The 23,084-nt window shown below is 39.9% G+C and overlaps 2 protein-coding genes across 7 annotated transcripts in view; one reads left to right on the forward strand and one right to left on the reverse strand.

Moving 5' to 3' along the window:
• Positions 1-8,362, forward strand: part of ANLN (anillin, actin binding protein) — a 29,888-nt gene extending 21,526 nt beyond the window's left edge. For all 3 annotated transcript variants that reach the window (XM_071561412.1, XM_071561410.1, XM_071561411.1), the window contains 4 exons: positions 2,651-2,737; positions 4,237-4,344; positions 6,366-6,538; positions 6,932-8,362. In XM_071561412.1, coding sequence (XP_071417513.1) covers positions 2,651-2,737; positions 4,237-4,344; positions 6,366-6,538; positions 6,932-7,055 — 492 coding nt within the window. In that variant the 3' untranslated portion in view covers positions 7,056-8,362. The remainder of the gene's footprint in view (positions 1-2,650; positions 2,738-4,236; positions 4,345-6,365; positions 6,539-6,931) is intronic.
• Positions 8,363-11,584: 3,222 nt separating this feature from the next.
• Positions 11,585-23,084, reverse strand: part of AOAH (acyloxyacyl hydrolase) — a 79,620-nt gene continuing 68,120 nt past the window's right edge. For all 4 annotated transcript variants that reach the window (XM_071561413.1, XM_071561416.1, XM_071561414.1 and 1 more), the window contains 4 exons: positions 23,014-23,073; positions 21,333-21,429; positions 17,580-17,656; positions 11,585-11,939 (listed from right to left, as the gene is read on the reverse strand). In XM_071561413.1, coding sequence (XP_071417514.1) covers positions 11,811-11,939; positions 17,580-17,656; positions 21,333-21,429; positions 23,014-23,073 — 363 coding nt within the window. In that variant the 3' untranslated portion in view covers positions 11,585-11,810. The remainder of the gene's footprint in view (positions 11,940-17,579; positions 17,657-21,332; positions 21,430-23,013; positions 23,074-23,084) is intronic.

Below are 23,084 nucleotides of genomic sequence, written 5' to 3' on the forward strand. Positions count from 1 at the left end.
TTCCTTAACTAGCATGTGCTTCTTCTCTTCCTGGATCACTACAGGAGGGTTTTCTTACTTCACAATAAATCGATGTTGTATCTTCAAGATTGCTAGTCAGGAAATTTGGGCCAGCATCTTTGTGAACTACAAAGAACATGGAATCAGCTACTCTGTTGACAGCAGAACCAGAAACAAAAGACTGGCAGCCTAAATGTTGGTTTTACTTGTTACTGCTGAAGAAAATTAAAATCACTCAGGACCTAAATATCTAATTTCTTATTCTAACAAGACCTTGTTCTGGCAAGGTGTAGCAAGACCTTTGTTTTTTCAGCAAGAAGTGATCATAAAGAACTAAAGTTTTAAAATTACTAAACATGTCAAAAATGTGAGTTTTTTATTTGTACATAAGTGTGCGCTTAAAATATGTTGCTTGGTGGGTACGTTTTTGGCTCTAGAAATTATATGAATTAATATGCTTAACCTCTGAAAATAGTTTAGTTAGTAGTTTACTTTGAATCTATTAGAAGAAAGTGTCTTAGATAAATTTATGTGGTTTTGCTCAAAAATAAGCAAGTGATAATTTTAGTACCTATCATCTCCTATTTTGAATCAAGTCTCTTAAAAACTTCTTGAGTTGTCTTGAATACCTTTACAGATGATCTTCTATGACAGTAAGACAACTTCTTACTGCAGACACCTGAGTACCCACACCAGAATGCAAGCCAGCCTAGTCATGAACTTTAGTTTTCTCTTCATCTACCTGGATATTTGACAAATTGCTTTCTTTTCATCACCTCCCCTCCTTTGAAAGGAATAGATTGTTAACTAGAATGTAATATTTTCTCATTTTGTGTAGAGGAGGGTGTTTCAAGACCTGCTTTAGTAATTAATAATGATGGTGTAGGCTCTGCAAAACTGTATGTTCTGTTTGTTACACATCCTCTTTGCTTTCATGGCACACAGCTCTTCACTGGTAAACTTCACAATCCATAAAGTAGATTCTTCTGGTCTGACATAAAGCAGAAAGGAATGCAGAACCCATAAGCTGAATTGGGGAATGGCCAAATGTCCTCAAGGCCCTCATAGGGAAATGGATTGTGCTGTGGTGTGGTGGGATCTAAGGCAGTGCTCCCTCCTGTAGCATGTAGGGTTGTCGTTGTCTTTGCTGATAAAAATCCAGGACTTGATGCAACTTATTTTCAACTTACTACGTGGAAAAACTTTTACTATTTTTTGCTTTTCAAATGGTCATGCAGTCTCCTGCCTGATACTAAGAGTTTTTCTGTGCTGTACTGTTGGGCTGAATACATCAGCCATGCATGCTGGGCTCGTTGAGTAGATCTGACACATAAAAATGACTTGATACCTGCTCATGCACGTGTGTGTCATGTTTGGGGAGAAGCTGCAGGATATCTGCAGTGCCGAGGGGATTGACTGCTGACCATAACACCTACTTTGGTGTTCTGCAGGATTCACTGAGGACTACATATGTGCACTTTCAACTGCTGACAGTGACTCTTGTTCATCTTAACTACTACCAAAATTTAATGCTATTTGATTGATTTTGTGGCTTTAAGAGCTAATTTGTTACTGTGTACTCATGTCAATTCCCTGGCATATGATTCTTTGTGTGCACCCTCAACTCTTCTAGTTTTTCTAATAAGACAAGACACCATTTCTGGTATTTTTTAATATTACTTATATATGTAATAATACATTATGTAATTTATATTATTTTAGTATTATTTATTTTTCTGATTGTTTTTTTATTATCAGAAACAGTCATGTTTCTGGTTTGTTTGTTTGTTTTTCTTTTTTTGCAAGATTCTTAAAGGTACTGCTTTTTTAGATTACCAACAAAATATGGTATGTAAAATGCCCTGCAGATCATAATTTGTTGTATTAGCAATTTTTCTCTTAACTTCCTTATGGGGGGAAATAGAAGGGATGTAATTTTTGTGGGAGTGGTCAGTGTAATGGGGTACTGTGTGTGAAGGGATTAGGAGAAGTCCAGAGGCAGAACTTGTTGCATGGCCATTCCTCAAAACTTGACTATCAAATAACTGTTTAACCAACCTCTAGTACAGTAGTTAAGCTGCCATTTGGTTTTTTCAGTGGCAGAAGATACAGCTTGGAACCCTTTCTGTTAGAAATTATTTAACACAGGTCTTTAATACCTTGAGTGCCGGTTGAGAAGAATTGTTTTCATTACTTTTCCACTTTCTAGTTCTGTTTAATACAAAGACTTATCTGAGTAGGCACTGCTACATCAGTATCTGCTAAAAATAGTTATGGTATCCAAGTACCATTCCTGTTTAAGCTCACTTTGATATTTTCCAAACATCTTAATGTCAAGCTGAGGCAGAAGCTTGCAGGGTGTGGACTGGAGCCTTCTGTTGTTTCTAACCATGCTTGGAGTGCCTGTTTTTATGGATAGAATGCATGTTTGTGCATACATCCTGAGCAAACTAATAAGCAAATAATTCTTACAAAGCTTCAAAATGAACTTGAAACAAAAAGTGATTATTACTGTCTTGCTTGAGGCTGACTGCTGTTTTCTGGCTGAAGATCCTAAGAACAAGACAGTGCTTGGGGCAGGTGGCTTGCTTGAACCAGTAAGAGTTCAGACGTGACAAAATTGAATGATTAATTGGTTTACTTTTTGCAGGTTCCCTTTTTGTCCCCTTTGGAAGGTCATATTTATCTGAAACTGAAATGCCAAGTGGACTCCTCAGTGGAGGAAAAAGGGTTCTTGGTAAGGTATTCACTTCAAACTCCTTCCTTGGGAATGACAGATCCTATTAAATGTAGGCCCTTTTTATAGCTTTGCACTTGTATTTGAAGCTTAAATCTGGGTTGATCTTTTTTTCCTTCTCTGAACCAGACCATAAATGTTTTCTAGTTTATCTTCTAAACATGACTAAGTTAAGCTGCCTTTTAAGACTTCATGTATCTCTCTTCTAAATACTGTTCATTTCTTATTTTGAACTTCAGTTAGCCTTCTCTTTCTATAATCTGTGATGTGAGATGAAATTTTAATTTCTCTTGCAGAAAATTTTACAGGACATCTTGGTTTGGTTTTCTGTGTGGTTTTTTTTGAGTCTAGTAAAAACAAGATTTTTTTTTCCACTGTGTTCACAGCCTTTGGAAATGACAAGGAAGTGACAGTATTTTTTTAGGAAACATCTTAGGCAGTTCTCTCTCTAAAAGAAAATGCAGCTGATCCTTAGGGCTAAGAGATGGAACTGTTGAGATGTCCAGCAGATGGCAGTAAATGTGTTATGAAAATACTTCAGCAAAACATCATTTGCTTTTATTTTGGTATTTGCAGAAATGAGCATTTCTTTAGACTCTTTTCAGACTCTTTCTGTCTCCTTTCTCTTTACTTAATTGAAGTTGAACAGATTTTATTAGATGCAAACATTTCACATGCCTGTGGTATTTGCTGTCCCATGTTTCTGTGTAGTAAGTTAAGAAAGTCCATATTTGCCTTTACTATACAATATGTAAAACTGGAAGAATGGTGTACATGCATATTAAATTTGTCTAGAGTAAGGGTTTGGAAACTCCCTGCACCATTAAAAATTATAAACTCAAGAGTGAAAAACACAACACAGAAATTAATTGGGAAAAAAGAAAGTTCTGTACAAGATCAAGGGGGATCAGGGATACAAGTCAGATCCTCAATTTCCAGTCTAGTACTGAGGAAATTGGGCTTGAAATGGACATAATCCTGCATCCAGTGAAAGAACTGCTAACACAAATATTTAAAAATCAATTTCTAATTTCTTTTAAACTGACTGGACTCCTGAGTGTGGCCTGTTGATGAGTCAATTATTTTATAATCCTGAATTGTACATCAGAAATTATCTAATAATAATATTAAATTGTTATACAAATTCTGTGCACCACTCATACTCTATCTACTATAAGTGACCCTTCATCATCTTAGGAGTGCTGGCCACTGTCAACGTGAAACCCTGGTAGTTTCAAAGAGCAGTGATAGGTGCATTTTGAGCAAAAGGCTGCGAACTTGAGAATGATAATGTAAGCCCATTTTCTCTGCTATCTGCAAAATAAATATACTGTACTAGTAGAAGTCTCTCCCAGCATAATTTTTTTCCTTGACTTTCATTTACTCCTATAATAGATTGTGCTTGTAGAACCATTCTAGTAGCAAAATAGTCCAGTACAAACCAAGCTCAAGGTATAATGTTACCCCACTTTTAATATTTTATTGTGATTGTTTTTCAGACGATGTTTGAAGATGTCAGTGGATTTGGAGCATGGCATAGACGCTGGTGTGTCCTGTCTGGAAATTGTATCTCTTATTGGACTTACCCAGATGATGAGAGACGAAAGGTAATGCCGCTTTTTAAAGCTCAAGTCTAAAGTTTTGTAGTACCCTACAAAACTAGCTGTTCATTTTTAAGGCTTATAACAGAAAAAGATGTTCAAAGCATGGGATTCAAGCTCATAAAGCTTCCTCAGGGAATGGAGGGGAATTGTCTTTATAAATCTATAAATTAGATTGGGGCAGAACTAGAAAGTGACCACTCTGTCTAGTCAGAAAGGGAAAAAGTGAAGGAAAATCCATATTTCCTCTTTAGTCTTAAGGCTTTTCATTGTGCTGATTATATAATTGAACTTGATGGGATTTGTACAACTGAATAAGCAGACTGTATCTAGTTGCCTTACGTTTTAGACAAAATATGACTAACAATATGATGAAGAATTAGAGCGGGCAATCCTTCTATATTGCAGAAGTGTAGCTGTAATTGTGGACTACCTCATTGGCAGTCATTGTTTTCTCGCAGTTCCACCTTAGAGCTGGAACTGGTGCTTCTTAACTGGTAACTGGTTCTCACTGAAACCCAAGTTATTGTCTGGCTGATGAGACAAATCAGCAGTTTCTTCTGCCACTGAGGTGAACCTTCCTGTCTCCTTAGCCTGTTCTTGCAGTGTCTACCAAAATATTTCCAGATCCTTGTAAGGGCTGCTTTTAAGAGGGTTTTTCTGATTCACTGAAGTTACTTACCATTAAACAATATCTTGTTTATTGGCAGAGCGCTTTCATTCCCAAACTCTATGGCAAATTCTGGTCCTTTTGGGTCTTCTATGCCAATCCAGATGCTTGAGTTTAGTTTTCTTCCCTGCTAACAGAGGAAGACCATATGCTGATATTTAACACTGCCAAAATATATCAATGTGCTTTCTTCCCATTCCAGAAGAAAGGGAAAAATCTCTGCCTACTATAATAGAAGAGAGGTAAAAAATACATGAATTAAGCAAGAAAAAGATTCCTCTTCTGCTTTTGTCTGCAAGAAATAAGCTTTGGTTTGTTTTCCAGATTCTATTCTTGGAAATCTTCTATACTCGTTTGACTACTGTTCTGAGAAAGGATCAGATGTATTCTTATGCCATACTATTATGTACAGCAATATTAAACTCATTAAATACCTCCCCTCACTCCTACTGCATCTGTTCTATCATGCATAGATGTAGCTCAGATATATCACTATTGGGCCATGATTGCTTTAAATCATGAAAAGGTTTTTTTTTTAAATAGATTTCCTGACATATATTACCAACATGCAACTCTTTCTAATGTTCCTTGAAATGACGGTGCCCTCTTTTTCCCTGTAACTTGGGTAATTTTAACTGTTAATGAAATGGTATAGTGAGGCATGCCCAATAAATAGCAAGTGTCTCCAAGCTAAGAGGAGCTTGAGATGTTTCCCTGATGAGGTATTTATTCTGTAGGTGTGAAGAACCAGAGCCAAGGTCTGTAACTAAATTTAGGTATACAACTGAGCTGCTGCCTATAGTAAGCATATACCTATATATGATGCTTTGAAATTTAGAAGGCTCTTTGAGGAGGTCTAGCTCTTGACTCCAGAGGGAGCTAAAGCAGCTGGACTCAGCACTTAGGTGCCTTAGAATGGATGTTTGAAGATGAATCCATATATGCTCATAGGTTTTGACAAGAATGATGTAAGGATCCCTAAAGTATGTGCTTTCCATAGAGTTTGACAGGATTCACTTTCATCAGTTTGGTATTATCATGAAGTTCTCTTGAAATTGAGAGTTGAGGATTTTAAGGAATAAAGAGGAGATACATCTTTCTGTAGCCTAAGCCTTTGGTAAGGGATGGATGTGTTAACTGTTCTGTATGTGGCTGATTTGGGCATGTTCCCTTGCCTGTGTGAACCTGCTTTCAGCTGCAGCCCTTAAATGCAAAGAGCAGAATTCATCCTTTTGTATGGACTGATAGGGGGGAAGGTTTATTCACTTCATAGGGCAGTATTAATTGTCAAAGTGTATGTTGTTGGAATGCCTCTGGATTGCAGTGTTCTTGACTGATGGATTGATTTCACTTTCAGCACCCTTTGGGCCGGATAAACTTGGCTAACTGCACTAATCATCAGATTGAACCTGCTAACAGGGAGTTCTGTGCCCGTCCCAACACTTTTGAACTAATAACTGTCAGACCTCAGAGGGAAGATGATCGAGAGACTCTGGTCAGCCAATGCAGAGACACACTCTGTGTTACAAAGTGAGTGCATAAAATCATGGGGATTGTTGGAGGTTATGGGATGTGTATGGGACAGTGTTTTACCTTCTGTGATAGTTCTGGTAATGTAGGAGCTTTGCAACTTTGTCATACCAGTGCAAAGCTCATTTAAATGCTAGGATTTTCAGGTGGCACTTGAACTGTTTGGTTCACTTTTAGTCCTATTTTGTCTTTCTGTCCCAATTCAGTATTCTGAGAACAAAGAACTCTCCTGTCCTAGAAGTACAGATGCCAGGTGGCTTGGTAGCAGGGTTGTGGAATATTTGACTTAGTTTTTTCCCCTGCTATTTGGGCTTCTTTGATTGATCAGCTTGACATTTTTCATAATATCTAAGTGGATGTGGAGAATGATCCATTGGGTTCTTTGCCTTTCAGGAACTGGCTGTCTGCTGATACTAAAGACGAGCGTAACCTTTGGATGCAAAAGCTCAACCAAGTCCTTGTTGACCTTCGCATGTGGCAGCCTGATGCCTGCTACAAACCTATTGGAAAGCTTTAAACTCTGGAAGGGAAATAGGAAGAAAATGTGTGTGTGAAAATTTTCATGAACTACACAAGAAAAGAACTGAAGTGAAAATGTGGGAAGTCCTCTGGGTCACTTATGCTTTAAATTTGAGAGAGTATTTAACATTATATAGGACTGTGTTATGCAGTATCTTTATTTCACTTAAAAAATTTTAAAACCTTTTTACTTCCTAACTTGAGTATGGTAGGAAGCAATTAGCTGTTTCTAAATATTTATGTAACTCCTTTTTTGGAAGCCTTTTACCTAGGTACATTCTCTCCTTTAAACAACAACTAAGTTATTTCAGGAAATCACACTTAAGGGCAGGAAGGGAGGCACAAGCTAGTGAAAAACAAGCTTTCTAGATAATTCAGCTCCCTGAAAGAAACAATAGCTCAAAATACTCTAACAAGGATGCTGCTGAAGACAAGATTTAGTTTTGATGTGTTTGTTGGAGGTTTTTGTAACGATCAGGTATAGAAGTTAATAGTTTTATTGTACAACATGCAGTATAGATATTTCTTGCTTGTACAGCATCCTTGTGGTCAGAACAAAAGAAATGCACAATATATTCATACTACTTTTGCAGTTCCTTATACAAACCAGTATGGGTAAGTGCATGGCATGTACACTATGTGATTTGCAGGTGTGGGATTATGTATGCAGTATATTGCACTTTGATAGAAATAACAGGTCTTGAATATTTTTCTTAGGACTGTTATATAAAGAAAAAAATCAAACAGAAAAATTAAGGTTTAGGGTTGTATTCATCAGTATTTCCTGGGACTTGCGGTTTGTACAAGCTAGAATTCTTCATTTGAGAACCAGGAATAGGTTAATAGGTTGTTAAAGTGCTTTTTTTAATTATTTTTTACATAATAAGACTACAATGCTGCTATGTACCAACTAATACTCCGCTGGCCAACAGTACGGGTCTTCCTCCTCTTGACAGATGTGCACAAATATATATAAAAGCAGTACTTCAGACCCATCATTAAAATGGCAACATTTCTCAGTTCAAACTCACAGTTTTCGCAGCTTTTCACTGGGTCTGTTGCAATACAGCTCATTACTTCACTGTTGCAAATGCAGTAGTGGAATACTTAAAATTGCTATTGCTGTTACACATTCACACTCCAAACACTAAACTCTGTTAGCTTACACTATTTTCATCTGCCGCTTTTGTACTTGCTTTTAAATCTGGATTTCTTTTTCTTTTATGTCTTTTTAAATATTTCCAAACTATGTATTGAGATTTATTTTATTCATTTAAAATAAAAAATAAAACACTTCCTGCTTTATTCATAACGTCTTCTATGCATTTGAAACACTGGTTTGTAGGCTAAAGAAGAAAAGCTAAGGTTTAAGAAAGGATTCTATTCTGTATAGGTATTCCACAAAATTCCACTTTGAGAAGATAATGTGATGCCTTGGATGTAGTTAGCACCAAATTTTGTATTGGCGAGGTCAGGTTGTCCTTGTGCAGCAGTTCATCATCACATATGAAGAGGAGAGATTGTTCTTTTCTTTTGTGGCAGAGACATGGCAGCAGAGTAACAGAGTAACACTTACATGAGCAGTGCAGGAGCAAATTCCATGCTGGGTGTATTAGGCTGTCTTCTAAAAGTTCCAAGGTGATGTTAAAGTCATTAAATATGGAATTATAAAATGAGTCCGCAGAAAGGTGTTAAGAACTGAACCAGATATATCCAAGTGAACAACATATTTTTTTATTCAGGTTTATTGGGCTATTATCCATTGTGGAAACCAATCTGTGTTTGTTCATTGACCAAAAAGAAGTAATCCTCATCAAGGACAGGTCAAAAGTGTAACACGTGGTGTAACTTAGAAAAGCTGACCTGTGTTCTGGGCACAAGCCTTCAGCACATGGGCTGCTGCAGCCAGCAGAAGCATGGGGTGCCAGCCTAGGTGTGAGCCTGCACTCACAGCTGGACTGACTTGCACTGCTGTTCGCCACCTCCTCCCCATGTTCCTCTGCTCTTTTAAGGGCGAGCCGAGGAAGATTTTGCAAAAAAATTGCGATGTATATTTTCCATGTTTGTACCATTCTGTTTGAAGAGGACAGACTGTGAATTCAGATAGCTTTAGGTAGCTTTAGATGTTCTGTACCTCAGAAATAGTTCCTACTGTCTGATTTCAAACAGCTTTAAGTTTTGTAAAAACCGTTTGTAGGGTAACATCAAAAAACCCTTCCCATTTGCAGTGTGTTGGACGAGCCAGTGACATAATCCCTGCTATATTCATGTGCTCTGACTCTCCCCAAAAGACCTTGACAGACCATTCCTTCTAGAAAAGCGTAAAGTTTGAATTGTATGGAAGTATAATTAGCTTTCCAAGAGAACTTTTTGTTTCCTATTTATTTCTCTTCCCCTTGTATTTGTGACCTTCAACCAATGTAAGCACGAGGAGACAGTTAAACTAATGGAATAGACTAGAATTCATAGTTCATTACCCTTTTAGTGTAGTAATTTTCTCAGCAGCAGTTTTTTTAAATACAGGACATGTCTTTTTAGAGTGGTATGGGTAAGTGATTGATGGTTGGGGGTGCAGATCTTCAGCTGGTTTTTGCATTTGAAATAATAGACACAGTGGTAGTAATGATGGCATAATAGGCCCAAAATTCATCTTTATTTGCAGACAGTTAATCCATTGCAAATCAAGTTTCTGCATACAGCCTAATTTGGAGCTGCAATGCTCTGTGGCACAAGGGCATATGCTTTGGTTAGTGTATCTTTAGGCAGAGGCAAGCCCATTCCTTGGTGTTCCTCAGAGATCCCTTATCTCCAGCATGGGGCAGTTGTACTGGGCACACCTGATGGCTTTGCTTTGGGACTCACCTGTGGTTTCAGGTTGTCTTTGAGAAGATGTTCAAATTGTATAAGAAACGGAGTTTTTCCATTGTTCAGAAATTGAAGATGTTCACTAATAACAAAGTCTCTAAGTGCAAAACACTTTGCTCTGGGCAATGAAGCTTATTTTCACTGAGGAAATTTCAGTTTTACTAGTTTGTAAAACTCCTAATTGGTGTTATTAAACCTCAAATGAAATACAATAATTTGCAATGAAATTGCCTTGAAAATTAGGCTTATAAACACAATTCCCTTCCCCCTTTTAATTGCTACACTTCCTTATGTTGGTGTAGAGGAAATCATCTGATATTCTGTAATTATTGCCAGTGCTGTACTTGGTCTACAGTAAAATCATGTTGATGCACTTGTTTCTGTGTTTGTCTTGTATTTAGTAAAAGATAAGAGGCCTGAACAGGAATAAAAAATAGAGGATGTTCTACCTGCCCAGGGTGCATGGAATGTTGTTTGGAAATAATTTGTACAGAAAGGGAGATTTCCTCTTCCTTCTAATGCTAAATAATTTCCCCAGGCATGACTCCCTGGAGTTGAAACTGTTTCTTGGGAGACTGGATATTTTGGTAACATCTAAATGCCTTGAACGAATTGGGGCCTTATTAACAAGCATCATTCAATTAAGGAATGTATTCCCTTTTGGTTTCCTAAAGTAGGTGACGTGTGAATATTTACTTAAGTGTTAGCAGTAATCCCAAAGGAGTTTCTGTCTTAATAAAAGACGCGACATTGCCGGCACTCTAAAAAAGGAATAGGATCTAGGAAAGCAATAATATGCGCTTCAATCAAAATAGTATTAGCCAAGCCATCCTCTGCCTGTTCAAAATGCTGAGCAGGTGCATCTCCTACAGCCAGGCATCTCCTTTGGTGTGGGCCACAGCCTTAAGAGCTGCCTCAGGGGTGATGCAGCCTCAGAGCAGAGCAGGGCTGCCTGAGCTTTGGCTGATCAGGGTGGGTTTTACTCATGTCACAGTAATGCTTTCTATTTACCAGATTTTTTCTGCCTGTAATTAATGCCATTTTATGTTGTCTGGTCCCTCTATCATCAGTAAGGTTGCAAAAAGAGCCGCCTCTAATTTTTAAATATTTATTTTACTAAGAGCATTGGATAAGCTAGTGAAAAAATACATTAATTCTTTACCTTCAAGGCTGCCTAGTCTTGTCAGTGATTCCCTGGGTCATTCCCGTAAAAGACACGGGACTGGGCATATTATTCGTTAGGAAGCAAAAGAGCAAAGTTTACTACAGGTTGAAAAGCAAGCTGTTTGAAATACATGAAAGGTTGTCAAGTGAGTATCTTATTCATGAGGGGAAGAGAACCTGTGTTCAGTCAGCCTGTGCTAATGCTGCCAGGCAAATCAAAATTGTAGTGCCTTGTTATTCCTGGCACACTTTAATAAGCAAACAGCAGCTAAATAATGTATTGATAGTCAGGGCAATTACATACACACAATTTATAGCAACATAATGAGTTTGAGGTTCCCCCCACTACTTTTGGAACAGATGAACCGCTGGAGCAGGACAAATGGAAAGTCAAGAAATAATGTTCTGCAGGGGGAAAAAAATGAGGTAAGGTTAGAAGTTTGCTATACATAGGAAAAAAATTATGGATTTGCAAACCAGCACAATAAACAGTCTAGCTGGCAGATATCCTTTGATTTTTATTTTTGTAGCTCCACAGAAAAAGCATAGCCTACTTGTGCAGGTGAGATACAAACTGAAAAGAATGCTGTTGTGCTATGTCCACTGCTACTGGCTCTGATAACTTCTCCTCCCCTTTTCTGTGTGTGCCTTTAATCATCTTGACTCGTGGAATATGCTGGGAAACATCGCCATGAATCACATTAAGGCCCTGGCAGTCTGGAAGTCAGTGTCCACCTTGATCTTTGAATATAGCTTCAATCTGGCCATTGAATGGGTTCTCCTTTCCAAGCACTTGAGGCCATTCGTGTAGCACCTTCTGCCAGGTAATGCTTGTTCCAAGGGCTGCAGCAATCTGCAAACAGCACAAATACTATCAATTTCTTCTGTCTTTATCATGTAGTTTCATGCCAGCATTTAGGAGACCCCACCATAAGAAAGACTCCACTGTATAGCCACGTGATGGACCGTAAACTCTAACTAAAGGAAATAGCCCATTTTAGCTGCTTGACCAGAGCAAAATCTCTCTGAACAGTAAAAATAGGGTGAAGACCATATATCTGCACCTCTGACCAGTTGTTTGTCTAATTGTAGTCTGTCTCTAGCCACTTTCTGATGACTATGATGTCTAGTCCATAAACTGCTATTCAAAAGCCTTAAAGTCTGATTTTTATTTTTTCCTCTATTGAACATTTTGAGAGTATGTCCAAAGCACTGCTTGGATATAATGCACAGACCTCTTGCAAGCCGAAATGAATCCATGTTCCTAAATGCCCTGGTACATTCTAGTGAATGTTCTGTCTACTCTCCTGGAAGGAAACCACAGGTATGGAGGAAGGAGGGCCAATTATATCTAGTTTCAAAACTACCCAGCTCTGCAGCTCTAAGTTTGTACTTGCTGCTGGTTGTCCTCAGAGGCTTTTTCCTATGAGACCTACAGAAATGGTAGAATAGCTTTTCTCCTCAATATCAGTCCAACTTTCATAGAGATTTTTGCCCACTAAAGAGAAATTGTATCTGCTGTATTGCCAGGGTGAAAGACGTCAAGGGTAGTAGAAAAAGGAAAGAGAGAACAGCCTGATTCTCTTTTAACCAAATTTTACCAGCATTTTTGTTTTAATGCTTGACCTACAATTATATTTGGTTTATATGGTAACTTTATTTTCAACCCAAACTTTGACATTGATCACAATTAAAAAGGCTAACAAAGACTCCTTCTTTTTAAGGACTGAGAAGGGTCTATGCAATTAAGCGGTTTGAATGCTGTTGTTTCAGAGTTTGGGAACAGACAGAAGCCTTTGGGAAATTTTTATGCACCTCTTTTTAAAGGTTGTACTTTTGAAAGAAGCTGTAATGATGGGATGGGAGACAAAAACTTTTATTCAGGACTCATATACAACAAGGCACATTTGTAGTGTGGAAGCTCTTAGACTCTGGTCAGCAGAGCTCTCCTTAAGTTAATGGAGGGATTGGGGCAGGGGAGAAGGATAGAGAAGATTGTACAATAGAGTATTTTTTTTCCTGGTTGCAGTTTCTAGTGACAAATGTTTATTCTGGGACATGTTATGTCAGCCAGGGGGCTGAGACTCATCCCTGTCAGAGTGGTCCATGCTGACATTTAGTCTCTAAACCTCCCTCACAAGCTCCTAAACCTGCCATATATTTTTTAGCAAGATGGGTTGGTTAGTTTAAAAAGCCCTACTATCTTTGCATGGTGCACCCTTTGCAAAGGTATCACTGGAGGTATGCTTTACAGAGTTCAGACTACTGTTAACTGTAATTTAAGACATATGTGCTTAAACTGCCCTAAATTATTACCTAAATTAGGTCCTGCTCACTCATCACTTCTTGAAGTCCTGATGATTTCAATAATTTACTTTAGATGAGTAGCATGGGACAGAGAAGGGTTTGTGATTCTGGAAATTGCTTTTCTTACAGGTCTTTTTTTAAATCCAAAGTTCTTGTGCTTTGAGACATGCCATAATTTGTATGGATTTTGCAATCAATTTGTATGGGTTTTGCAATTAATTTTTTTTGTGAAGATGACAACCTCTAAGCAAGTTCTTAGAAGGAGACATTACCCATTCCTCACAGAGCTCTGGGTGACTGACTGGGAGGCAGCTGTGTTATTTCAGCAACTTCAGGCTATCTGTTTTCTCCTTCTGCACCAAACTGGCCATGGGCTTGCTTCTCAGCAAAGTGTAAATACTCAACTCATCTGATATGCACCACTTCAGCTTTTTCTCTGTATTTCTGGGTGGAATGTGCTTTGCTATGACTTAAGGAAGAAAAAGGGAGAAGCTAATCACACTCAAGCTGTGCTTTCCCGCCTATACATGAACATTAAGAATCTCCCAAGCGTCTCAGGTTCCGGTTTGTGATGCTCAGGGCTTTCACGTTCTCCCTGCTAACTTCATAATAGCAAGAAATGAAGCTGTTTGCTCAGGATCCTGTTGAAATTCATGGCCCTGTCATCCAAACAAAGCAATAGGCTCTCCTAGAGAGAAGCAATGTCCTTGAAGCCATCTGGCATTCACAAGGATTTGCAGTGAAATTTTGTAGTAAGGAAGAGATGCTGAAGAAAATTGCTGGGCTTCCTCTCTAGTTACTGGAAAGTCAGATTTCTTCCAAGGACAACCAAACTTGACTTGGAGAATGGTGTCTCAAAGACAGTTCTAGAGGGATCTATGGAGGACTGAATGATGTACTTTGCTTTTAGGTGTCAAAAGTACATGCTCTGAATTTCCTCCACATTTATCCTGAGCTGGGTGTTTCAGAAAAAACTTATGGAAGAAAATTTTAGCTTTGAAACTTTAGTGGAATGCAATTATATGCCAATAATGAGTGTGTTTGCAGCCTCCTGTTTTGCAACTTAAAAGCATGCAGAAGAAATTTGCAGAAAGGGAATGTGGTTTGGGCCTGGCTAAAAAAAATCAGTACTTCATGTTTATCTCTTCTTTCAAGTTTTTTAAAATATAAAATATTGCCTGGAGTGGGGACTATGTGGGCTAGTTCCTCCTGCCTGTGTGCCTTTTCCAATGCATGAAAAATTGCACTAGCTCTAATGGGACAGAGTGAGTGTTGCCTTTTTTCTTATTTTCCTTTCCATCTCCTTGTAATTGTTGGCATGCAAGCTTCAATTAGGATGCTTCAATTCCCACCCACATCCCTCCTGAATGTCTGGACCATGGACTATTGGATATACATGCTGATACCTGCTTCTACCATGGTTATACCAGCAGATGATTTTTTAAATTAAATACACAGTAGATAAACAGCAGATGAAATTCAACAAATGCTGGCTTATCCTGCAAGCTATTGTATCACCATGATGAGGGATCACTGTGTACACTGCCAACTCACCCTTGGCAAAGAGGGGCACTATGGATCTTTTATCCCAAACTCCAAATTTTCTTTGTGTTGAAGGCAAGAGCTAAAGTGTTTATGCTTTCCTTAAAGTGCCACTTAATTAAAAAATTTGGGAATACTTGTCAGGTGCTTTGAGATGTACAGAGGGAAAATTCAGTAGAAATGTCCCGGTTAGGTCTTTTCTGTTGTATTTTTTTGTCATGCTGTACTTGAGGTGTGGGGAATAGCTGCAGAGATTAAAGTAAGTGCCTCTGTTTACTTGATGAGCCGCATGGCATCAATCCTCTCCAACTAGCCAGCTCTGTATGGTACAAAAGTCATACATGGCCAGAGGCATTCATGTTGGTAGAAAGTAACATTTTAAATAAAACTTGTATGAGGAGTGGATTGTTTATCATCTTTCTCAAATACCACTCTGCTAACACTTCTCCTTTTTATTAACAGAGCCACTCTTTCAAGGCAGAGTGCTACATCTCAGTCCAAGTAGTGCTATATTGATAACAGACTTCTGTACACTAACAGGAAAACAAAAATGGATTTAAAGCGATGGATGTTTGGATAAGGCTAATTAATAAATCCCAAAAGGGCAATAACTCACTTGAAGTGAGGCATATCTACAGCTGGCACCTTGACTGTAAGGGAAAATGTACCTATAAAAGCACTAACATCATCCTAACAGCAGCAGGGGGAGATCACAACTACTGCAGGATGCCAGGGCCAGAGAGAGTGAAATAAAAGAGCTGGATCCTGCAGCTCAGCACTCCAGGACTCTGTGTAGGTTTGCAGCTGCCCTTCAATGTCCTTCTGTAATTTTCTTTTTGCTTAGGAAGGATCCTGCTAAGATTAATTTTTCCTGCCTTCAGCTCTGTGCCTTGCAGCTGCTGGTGGGGTACAGGATGTGGGGAAGAGCCTGGATGAAAAGCGGTAAATACAGCAAGCTTGGCTCCCATGCTGGCCTGGTGCTTGGGGTGATAAGAAACCTCAGGCCAGCCTCAGGGTAAGACAGAAGAGTGATGTAAAGACCTTTTCTGCTTCACTCCACAGTCTTTGTATGGCACAGTTTTCCAGGTGGAAGGGTTGGGAATGGGATTTGCTTCATCACTGTTTTCACTCTCATTTCATTTGCCAAGTATTCTCTAATTGCTTTCTTGCAAAAGGCCTGCAGCAAAAAATCCAGGCACACTTTCTCCACATCCCCAGGCTGTGATCTCATACTTTCATGCAGCTTCTCTGTGGTAGGCATTTCTGCTGTGAAGGAGTCCCTCTTCGAACAGGAGGCTCTTTCAACTTGGCAAGGCTAAGCCAGGCACTGTGTTGCTCCATCTGACTGACATGGGTGTAAAAGATAGAAACTAGAGCAGCTATTTTCCATTTGGACTTCCCCCTGCAGGTCTCCTCCAGCTAAACTGACAGCACAGTCAACGGGGAAGCTGCTGAAATGTTGGAATCCATCAGTGCTTGCAATGCACTCCTGCTGAAGTGCTTCTCTATCGACTGCTCTTTTCCAGCATGGAAAACACCATTGCATTGGCTTATATGGTGATGGGGGTGTGAGAGTCAATGCATGCAGGGTGTTAGGTCACAACATAAAACTGCTCCAGAAAATCCCCACACACTTAGGAACAGGGGAAGCTACCAAGCAGCACTGCCAGTGGCTGGGCAGCATGGTGGGGTTTGCTTGTGTGGCTTGGACATTCCAAGGTGGAAGGGAGTGTGCAGTTGGATGTGTGGGGGAAGGCAGTGATACCCTACACAAGACCTTTCTCCAAACTGCTCTCACCATGGCACAAAGCTGGTGCCATCCACCACTAAAACATCACTGAGGAACGTCACTTCTAGCTGTGACCCAGGCCTGCACATCTGGGCAAGGCAAGACTATTGGGAGAGGAGCTGGTTGCTTGGAGGGCACATTTCACTCATAGCAGCAGGTAGCAAGACATTTCTGGGCCCATTGCTAAGTATATAGGATGCAGAGCAGCCACTGCTGATGCCAGGCAGAGCTCTCTAACAGAGCAGAAAAAATCAGCTCTGCTGTTGTTGCTGTCCCTCTCCATCATGTCCACTTCTGGCAATTTGTCCTCTTTGTAATTTAGCCCAGTCTAAATTGCTCCAAAGTGTCAAGATTGGAAAGCATAGGTCTTTGGTTCTGGGACCTGCCCACCACCCCATGTTTTCTCTGGCTGGACATGATGGTGCTGCAGCCCTGCAGAGAGCCCTGCCAGGCTGTGCCCACCCGTGTGAGCCCTGACTGCTACAGAATGCAAGTGAGATTTCATTTGGGTTTAGACAACATATTAGGAAAAATTTCTTCAGGGAAAGGGTTGCCAAGCATTGGAATAGATTGCCCAGGGAAGTGGCTGAATTACCATCCCTGGAGGTATTTGAAAGACCCTTAGAGAAGTGCTGCTTAGGGACAGGGTTTAGTGGTGGGCTTAGCAGTGTTAGATTAAAGGTTGACCTCCATGATTTTAGAAGTTTTTCCAACCTAAATGATTCTATGACTCTCTTTTAAAAGAGAAATACCTCAAACCTGCATGCCAGGTGGGTGCCTGGGAAAGCAATGGGCACTAGCATCTTGCATACTCCCACATCCTGCCTGCTCCCACCCTGGGGGCTGGGTTTTTACCTGGCTGGGATGGAAGCCATCGACTGGTTCAATCAGCTGCCAGGGCTCACCTCCCATCTTGCGCCACTCCTCAGCCGCTGCAAATGATGTAAGCAGAGGGGTTATCACCAGTGAGCTTGGAGATGGGCCCCCCTCTTCTGCAAAGCACCGCTGCTATTTTTATGCACATGACAGCTCTGCATGAAGATGAGGATAATTCACATAAAGTTGTCAGAGCCAATAGTGTGTACAATCCCCTTTCCTTGAGGCAGTATTTAAGACTTTATTGTTAATTTTTTTCCCTGAGATATTTATGCAAGAAAGCACTTTGAACATAAATGATTGTAAAACATTTCGCTTTCCCTCCCAACTAAGATGGATGCTGTACCAAGTAAAGCTGTAAATTATTTAATACTGATTTAATACTTCTGCATTTCCCATATTAGTTACATCCTCAGCAGCGCAAAAAAAAAAAGAGATAAACAACACTTTTTAGAGAAAGAGATGGCAACAGAATATTCACATGGGCTGGAGTCTGCAGGAATGACTGTCATTTTCTGTTACTTCTCTTGTGAGCAGTCTTTTTCAACTCCAACAAAATAACCTTTTGAATTACATAAGTGTGACATTCAATGCAAATGATGCTGTGCTGTAAGCCCTGGAGCCATTAGAGAAGTAAAAAGCTTTCTCTTTTCAAAAGGGCTGTGGAGTGATCAAACATGGAACTAGTGGGTATGGCATTAACAGGCCGTAAATTCAATAATTCCTTTTATAATGACAGATTAAGAATTCCTAATAGCATTATGCAAGCATTCTGTCAGGAGGAAAATGTTCTCCATTCAAGCACTATAGTTTTGATCTCGACTCACCACTGTTTGTTGTACCCTGGCTATTGTGTCAAAACTGTTGTCTAGGTCCCTCACAAACTGCGACATTCCTGCTTTGACTAAAGTAGGCCACTTGGATGCTTCACTCAGCACCCAAAATAAGTTGTTTCAAGACACAGGATTTGGAGCTTTGTTTGCAACTTGCACAACACGTACTCACCTTAGATTACACCACAGAGCATCCATATAGATGAACAGAGGGAACTTGCCCAACTCCTTATATATATGATATTCTACATGGAGTATGAGGCTTCTGCAGTGTGTTTTGCTTTGTAGACCACCTACTGCTCCAGTGCCAGAAACAGCAGAGTGGTAAGTAAGGTTTGTATCAAGACCTTACTTACCATTTAGACCATTATACTTGACCTCTAAAAATCCTAGAGCAGCTGAGCAAATATCCACTGAGTACGTCCAGAGTTGGTGTTAAAAGTGCCTATTGCTTTAGCTAGACTAGAATAGAGCTTGCTCCCATCCACACCAAGAAAAAGCTAGAACAAGCAACGTGTATCCCCCTATTTAATTAACTGCTTCTTAAAGGAACCCTTAATTTCTGCAGCCAAGGGCAACATGTGATCTTGAATGTCCTTTTAAATCTAGGACAAATTATAGTGTAGTCAAATTTTACTTTGGCAAAGCTGGGACCTGCTATGTACATATATATACTCAAGCCAGCCTGAAATCAATGTACTCATCACAGTGTGCAACCACTGCTAAATATTTGATGTCTGGAGAGTTTTGTGGAGGATTTATGCTTTCTTCAGCGAGAGACCAGAAAAGTAGGTCAGCAGCCTTAGCTGGCTTTTGAGGACACTCAGGATCTGACAGCTTTCCTGATGGTAAGCTCCAATCGTTGGCTTCAGGGCTGCAAGAAACTTTGCAAAGTGTCTTTCAAATGTTGTGGTGTTTGTGTATGCATGTGTGATTTTGTTTGCTTCATTTATTTAATGCGATGTAATCAAGAACAGCAAATTATATTAAGATGTTTCTTTTTGTGAAAGCAAATAAATTATCTAAAGTTAGTAATTGAACTTATTAAAGTAATTTGCCTACCCAGCAGGTAGTTCATTCCAAATCCTAATGACTTGTTAAATATTAAGTAGCTGAGGGGAAAGCTTCAAAGAGGCTTGGACACCCTGAATTTCTGTACTTCAATAATGAACTTGGCAGTGGAGCCCCATCTCTATGAGAGGAACTTTTGGACGGAAAGATTACCTCTCCTACCTTACTTCTTTACTTCCTCCTTCTCCATATGGTCTTCATGAGACCCAGAATCAGCTTCCTGAATTGGGTCATGTAGGATAAAATAAGTTTGTGAATTTTGATAGGATTTGGCTGCAAAGTGAGTTTTTAATAATCTTAGGTGCCTTGGCAGCTTTGTGCTTTCGAGGACAGCCAGGCACTGATGGGGAGAGGTGTTAGAGGTGTACACTTTAAAGTATTGACAGGGTGCTTCAGTCCTTTCATGCCTCCAGATTTAGCTGTCTGCATGCTGGGATTTAAAATACAATACCCAGCTAAAATTTTTCAGTAAGGACCAATATGGAACTTTCAATGTGGATATAAAAACAGGGAAATACAAATCAAGATTTTTTTCCAATTATTATATGCCATTTTTGAAACATAAACATTCATGCCATTGGGGAGAGCCCCCAGGTGGCCAAGGCTGGAGCTCCTGCCCTGTGAACAGAGGCTGAGGGACAGGGGTGATCCATTCTGGGAAAGAGCCTATGAGGAGTGATGAGGATGGGGCCAGTCTCCTCACAGGGGTGCACAGTGGGAGAGGGAGAAACAATGGGCATAAGTTGAAACATGGGAGAGTCAGGCTAGAAAAAGCGCCTTTTTCATACTTTTCCATCACTAACTACTTGAATATGTTGTCCAGCTCAATCCCTCACCTCATGCTGATTCTTATTTTCAAAAAGAAGGAGTATGTTTCTCCTAGTAATGAATCTGTGTTGGTGCTGGGTGCTGCCTCAAGCTGGACCCCTGTGCTTCTTAAAGGGAAGCCAAGCTGAGAGGGATCCAGGGACAGATCTCTGTCCCCAGCCCCACAGAGACACTGTCCACTCATGCTTGTGGTAACAACAACAGTTTCATGGCTTTTTATTTTTATATGTCTGTTGCAGAAGAATGATTTAGGTACTGCACTTACCTAATGTCACTAAAGATCATAGAAGGACAAGTTTTCTAAGCTATTCAAGTCAAAAGTAAGTGTTTAAAGAAACACAGGAAAAAGCCAGTTATTCCTGGGAGAGGTGCTTCTACTTTTAAGAACAGTGAGTTAAAAGAGGGTGATTGTGTTATTCAGGCAGGAAAATTGCTGATAAAAGTTGTCCTTCCTTATGCACTGCTCATCCCAGCAGAGGCAATAAGAAGCCCAGTCAGTGATATAAAAAACCACAGCTCATGAAGACCACCTTCATCACTGCAGGTACACATCTTCAGCCTAGACAACCCACTATAACAGCAATGATCAAAAATATAATCAAATCTTAGAAACCAATTTAAGTTTTTCTTCATCAGCCTGAAAAACTGCAGTAGACAAGCAGGAGGGATTTTAGCAGAGGCGTATCTGCTGTCCCTGTCACCTTGCCAGCTGTGCATTACTGGGGTTGTGGGTGCCAGCAGCTGGAAGCAGCAGGGAGGTTGTGGTTCCCAAACCAGTGGTGAGGTCTTGTCTCAGCAAAGGTCCATGGTTACCCCATTCAGGGAAGATGGGAAGTGCTTTAAGGGTCCTCCCTTGGCCACAGCCCTGCCAGCAGGGTCACCTGGCTTGGCTGGTTATTCTGCACTTTTCCTGGTACAGAGCTAAAATATGAGGATCATATTAGCAGCCTAGCACTTGACTAAATGCTTTGTGAAAAAGACAGGAAAAAAAGCAACTTACTTTGTCTCAGTGGGAAATCCATGTAGAAAATATCAAAGTTGGCAAATTTCTCAGACCTTGCTATTTCTTTCAGAACATTGGAAAGTTGTAACGCCCTCTGCAAAAATCAAGTGATTTAATGACTATTCATTGCTATTCATGCTGCTTTGCATGATTCAGCTTTTGTCATTGATACACAGACAGGAATTTGAAAGCTAATGTTGCCCTTTCACCTGGGGCAAAGGAGGTGAAATGGGGTTCTTCGTCATAACATGGATTTGCATGAGCACCACCATCCTTTGGGCTATCCAGTTCATCGTACAACACACCTTTTCAGGTGACACTGAGGCCTCAGCTGATTTCACAAGTTTAGTACAGCATATGCCTATTTTACCGGAGACCTCTTTTAGTAGTGTCCCTATGATAATATAAATATTCTGAATTTCTCTGGTTTGGAGGCCTCTTGATAAGTGGCAGCCCAGTAACTTTCATTTCTCTTAAAGAAACCTAAAACTCTTCTTCAAGAGAAATGTTCTCTTTTCCTATTATCCTTCCTGCATCTATATTGTGGATGCTAATGCTTATCTATGCAGACCAAATTCCACCCTTACTTTCAGCAGAGTAAATTACCTCCATTGTCTGCCTAACTGATACATCCAGTGTAATTTCTACAGCCATAACAGAGATCAGGATCTCCTAAATATTTAAATTGTGCAGTTTGGATAATAACATAGACAATTAGTTTCAGACAGGGGCTCAGAGAGATTAATTCATACCCTGCAGACATATGCATTGTTCATGGACAGAAGTTACATGTACTCTATATTCTGTATTGTTGGTATGAATATATAAACTGTAATCCTGCAAAGATTTAGGAATGTGCTTAATTGCCTTCTCTGAAGTCAAGAGGGACAGGGCATAAAATGAAATACATATGTAGGCTTTGGTGAAATTAGAGCCATATTTCATTGTTCAGTGATTGTAAATATCAATACAACTATACACAGAGATGACATCTTTGATAATATTTGGTTACTGGCTCTTTTACAGGGCTGCAGGGCATTCCTAGAATTAAAAATCAGCTTGTACCATAAGAAAATAAGTGGCTGGTATTATGTGTCATTCACTTCTACAGCCAGATTTTTAGGGTGAGTTTTAAGACATCTCTGTTCTGTCTGTTCCCATTCCTGCACTAAGCCTGGATGCTCCCTGGTCACACCATCTGGCGATTAAGTCCACAGAAATGTGTCTGAGGAAGATTAGCACAAATCCCAAATGAAAAAAGGGCAAGGCTGTTGCTCTCAGGACCTGCTCCTGCTGCCAGCAAAATCTATGCAGCTAGCTTGTCTACCAACAGCTACTTGATTCACAAGCCTTTTCTTCCTTATCAGGTATGTTTTCTTCTTAAAGAACATGAACCTGAACAGTTTTGTCTCAGGGAGATCACATCCCTTGAGAATAAATGTGGAGCAGCTGAGGGATTATAACAGAAATCCTTTTATGAATCCCCTCACTTGAGCAAGCTGCCTCCCAGAGCCTGAGAGGCATTGGATGTTTCTGCATTTTCTCCTCACTGTTGGAAGAAAAAAGTGTGCTGACACTTGCCTTTGAGGCAATTGGGCTTATATCCTCAGACACAAGGACAAACTGAAATAGTGTCTGTGCAAGAGGGTGAGCCTGTTACAACATCATTGAGACTTACCTCTGAGGTCAAATTCCTGAGGGTCTCATTGGGGGTCAGCCAGCCACTGCAGGGGCTCACCTGGGCAGGCA

Source organism: Pithys albifrons, chromosome 7 (genome assembly GCF_047495875.1).
Source record: "Pithys albifrons albifrons isolate INPA30051 chromosome 7, PitAlb_v1, whole genome shotgun sequence".
NCBI classification, from domain to species: Eukaryota; Metazoa; Chordata; class Aves; order Passeriformes; family Thamnophilidae; genus Pithys; species Pithys albifrons.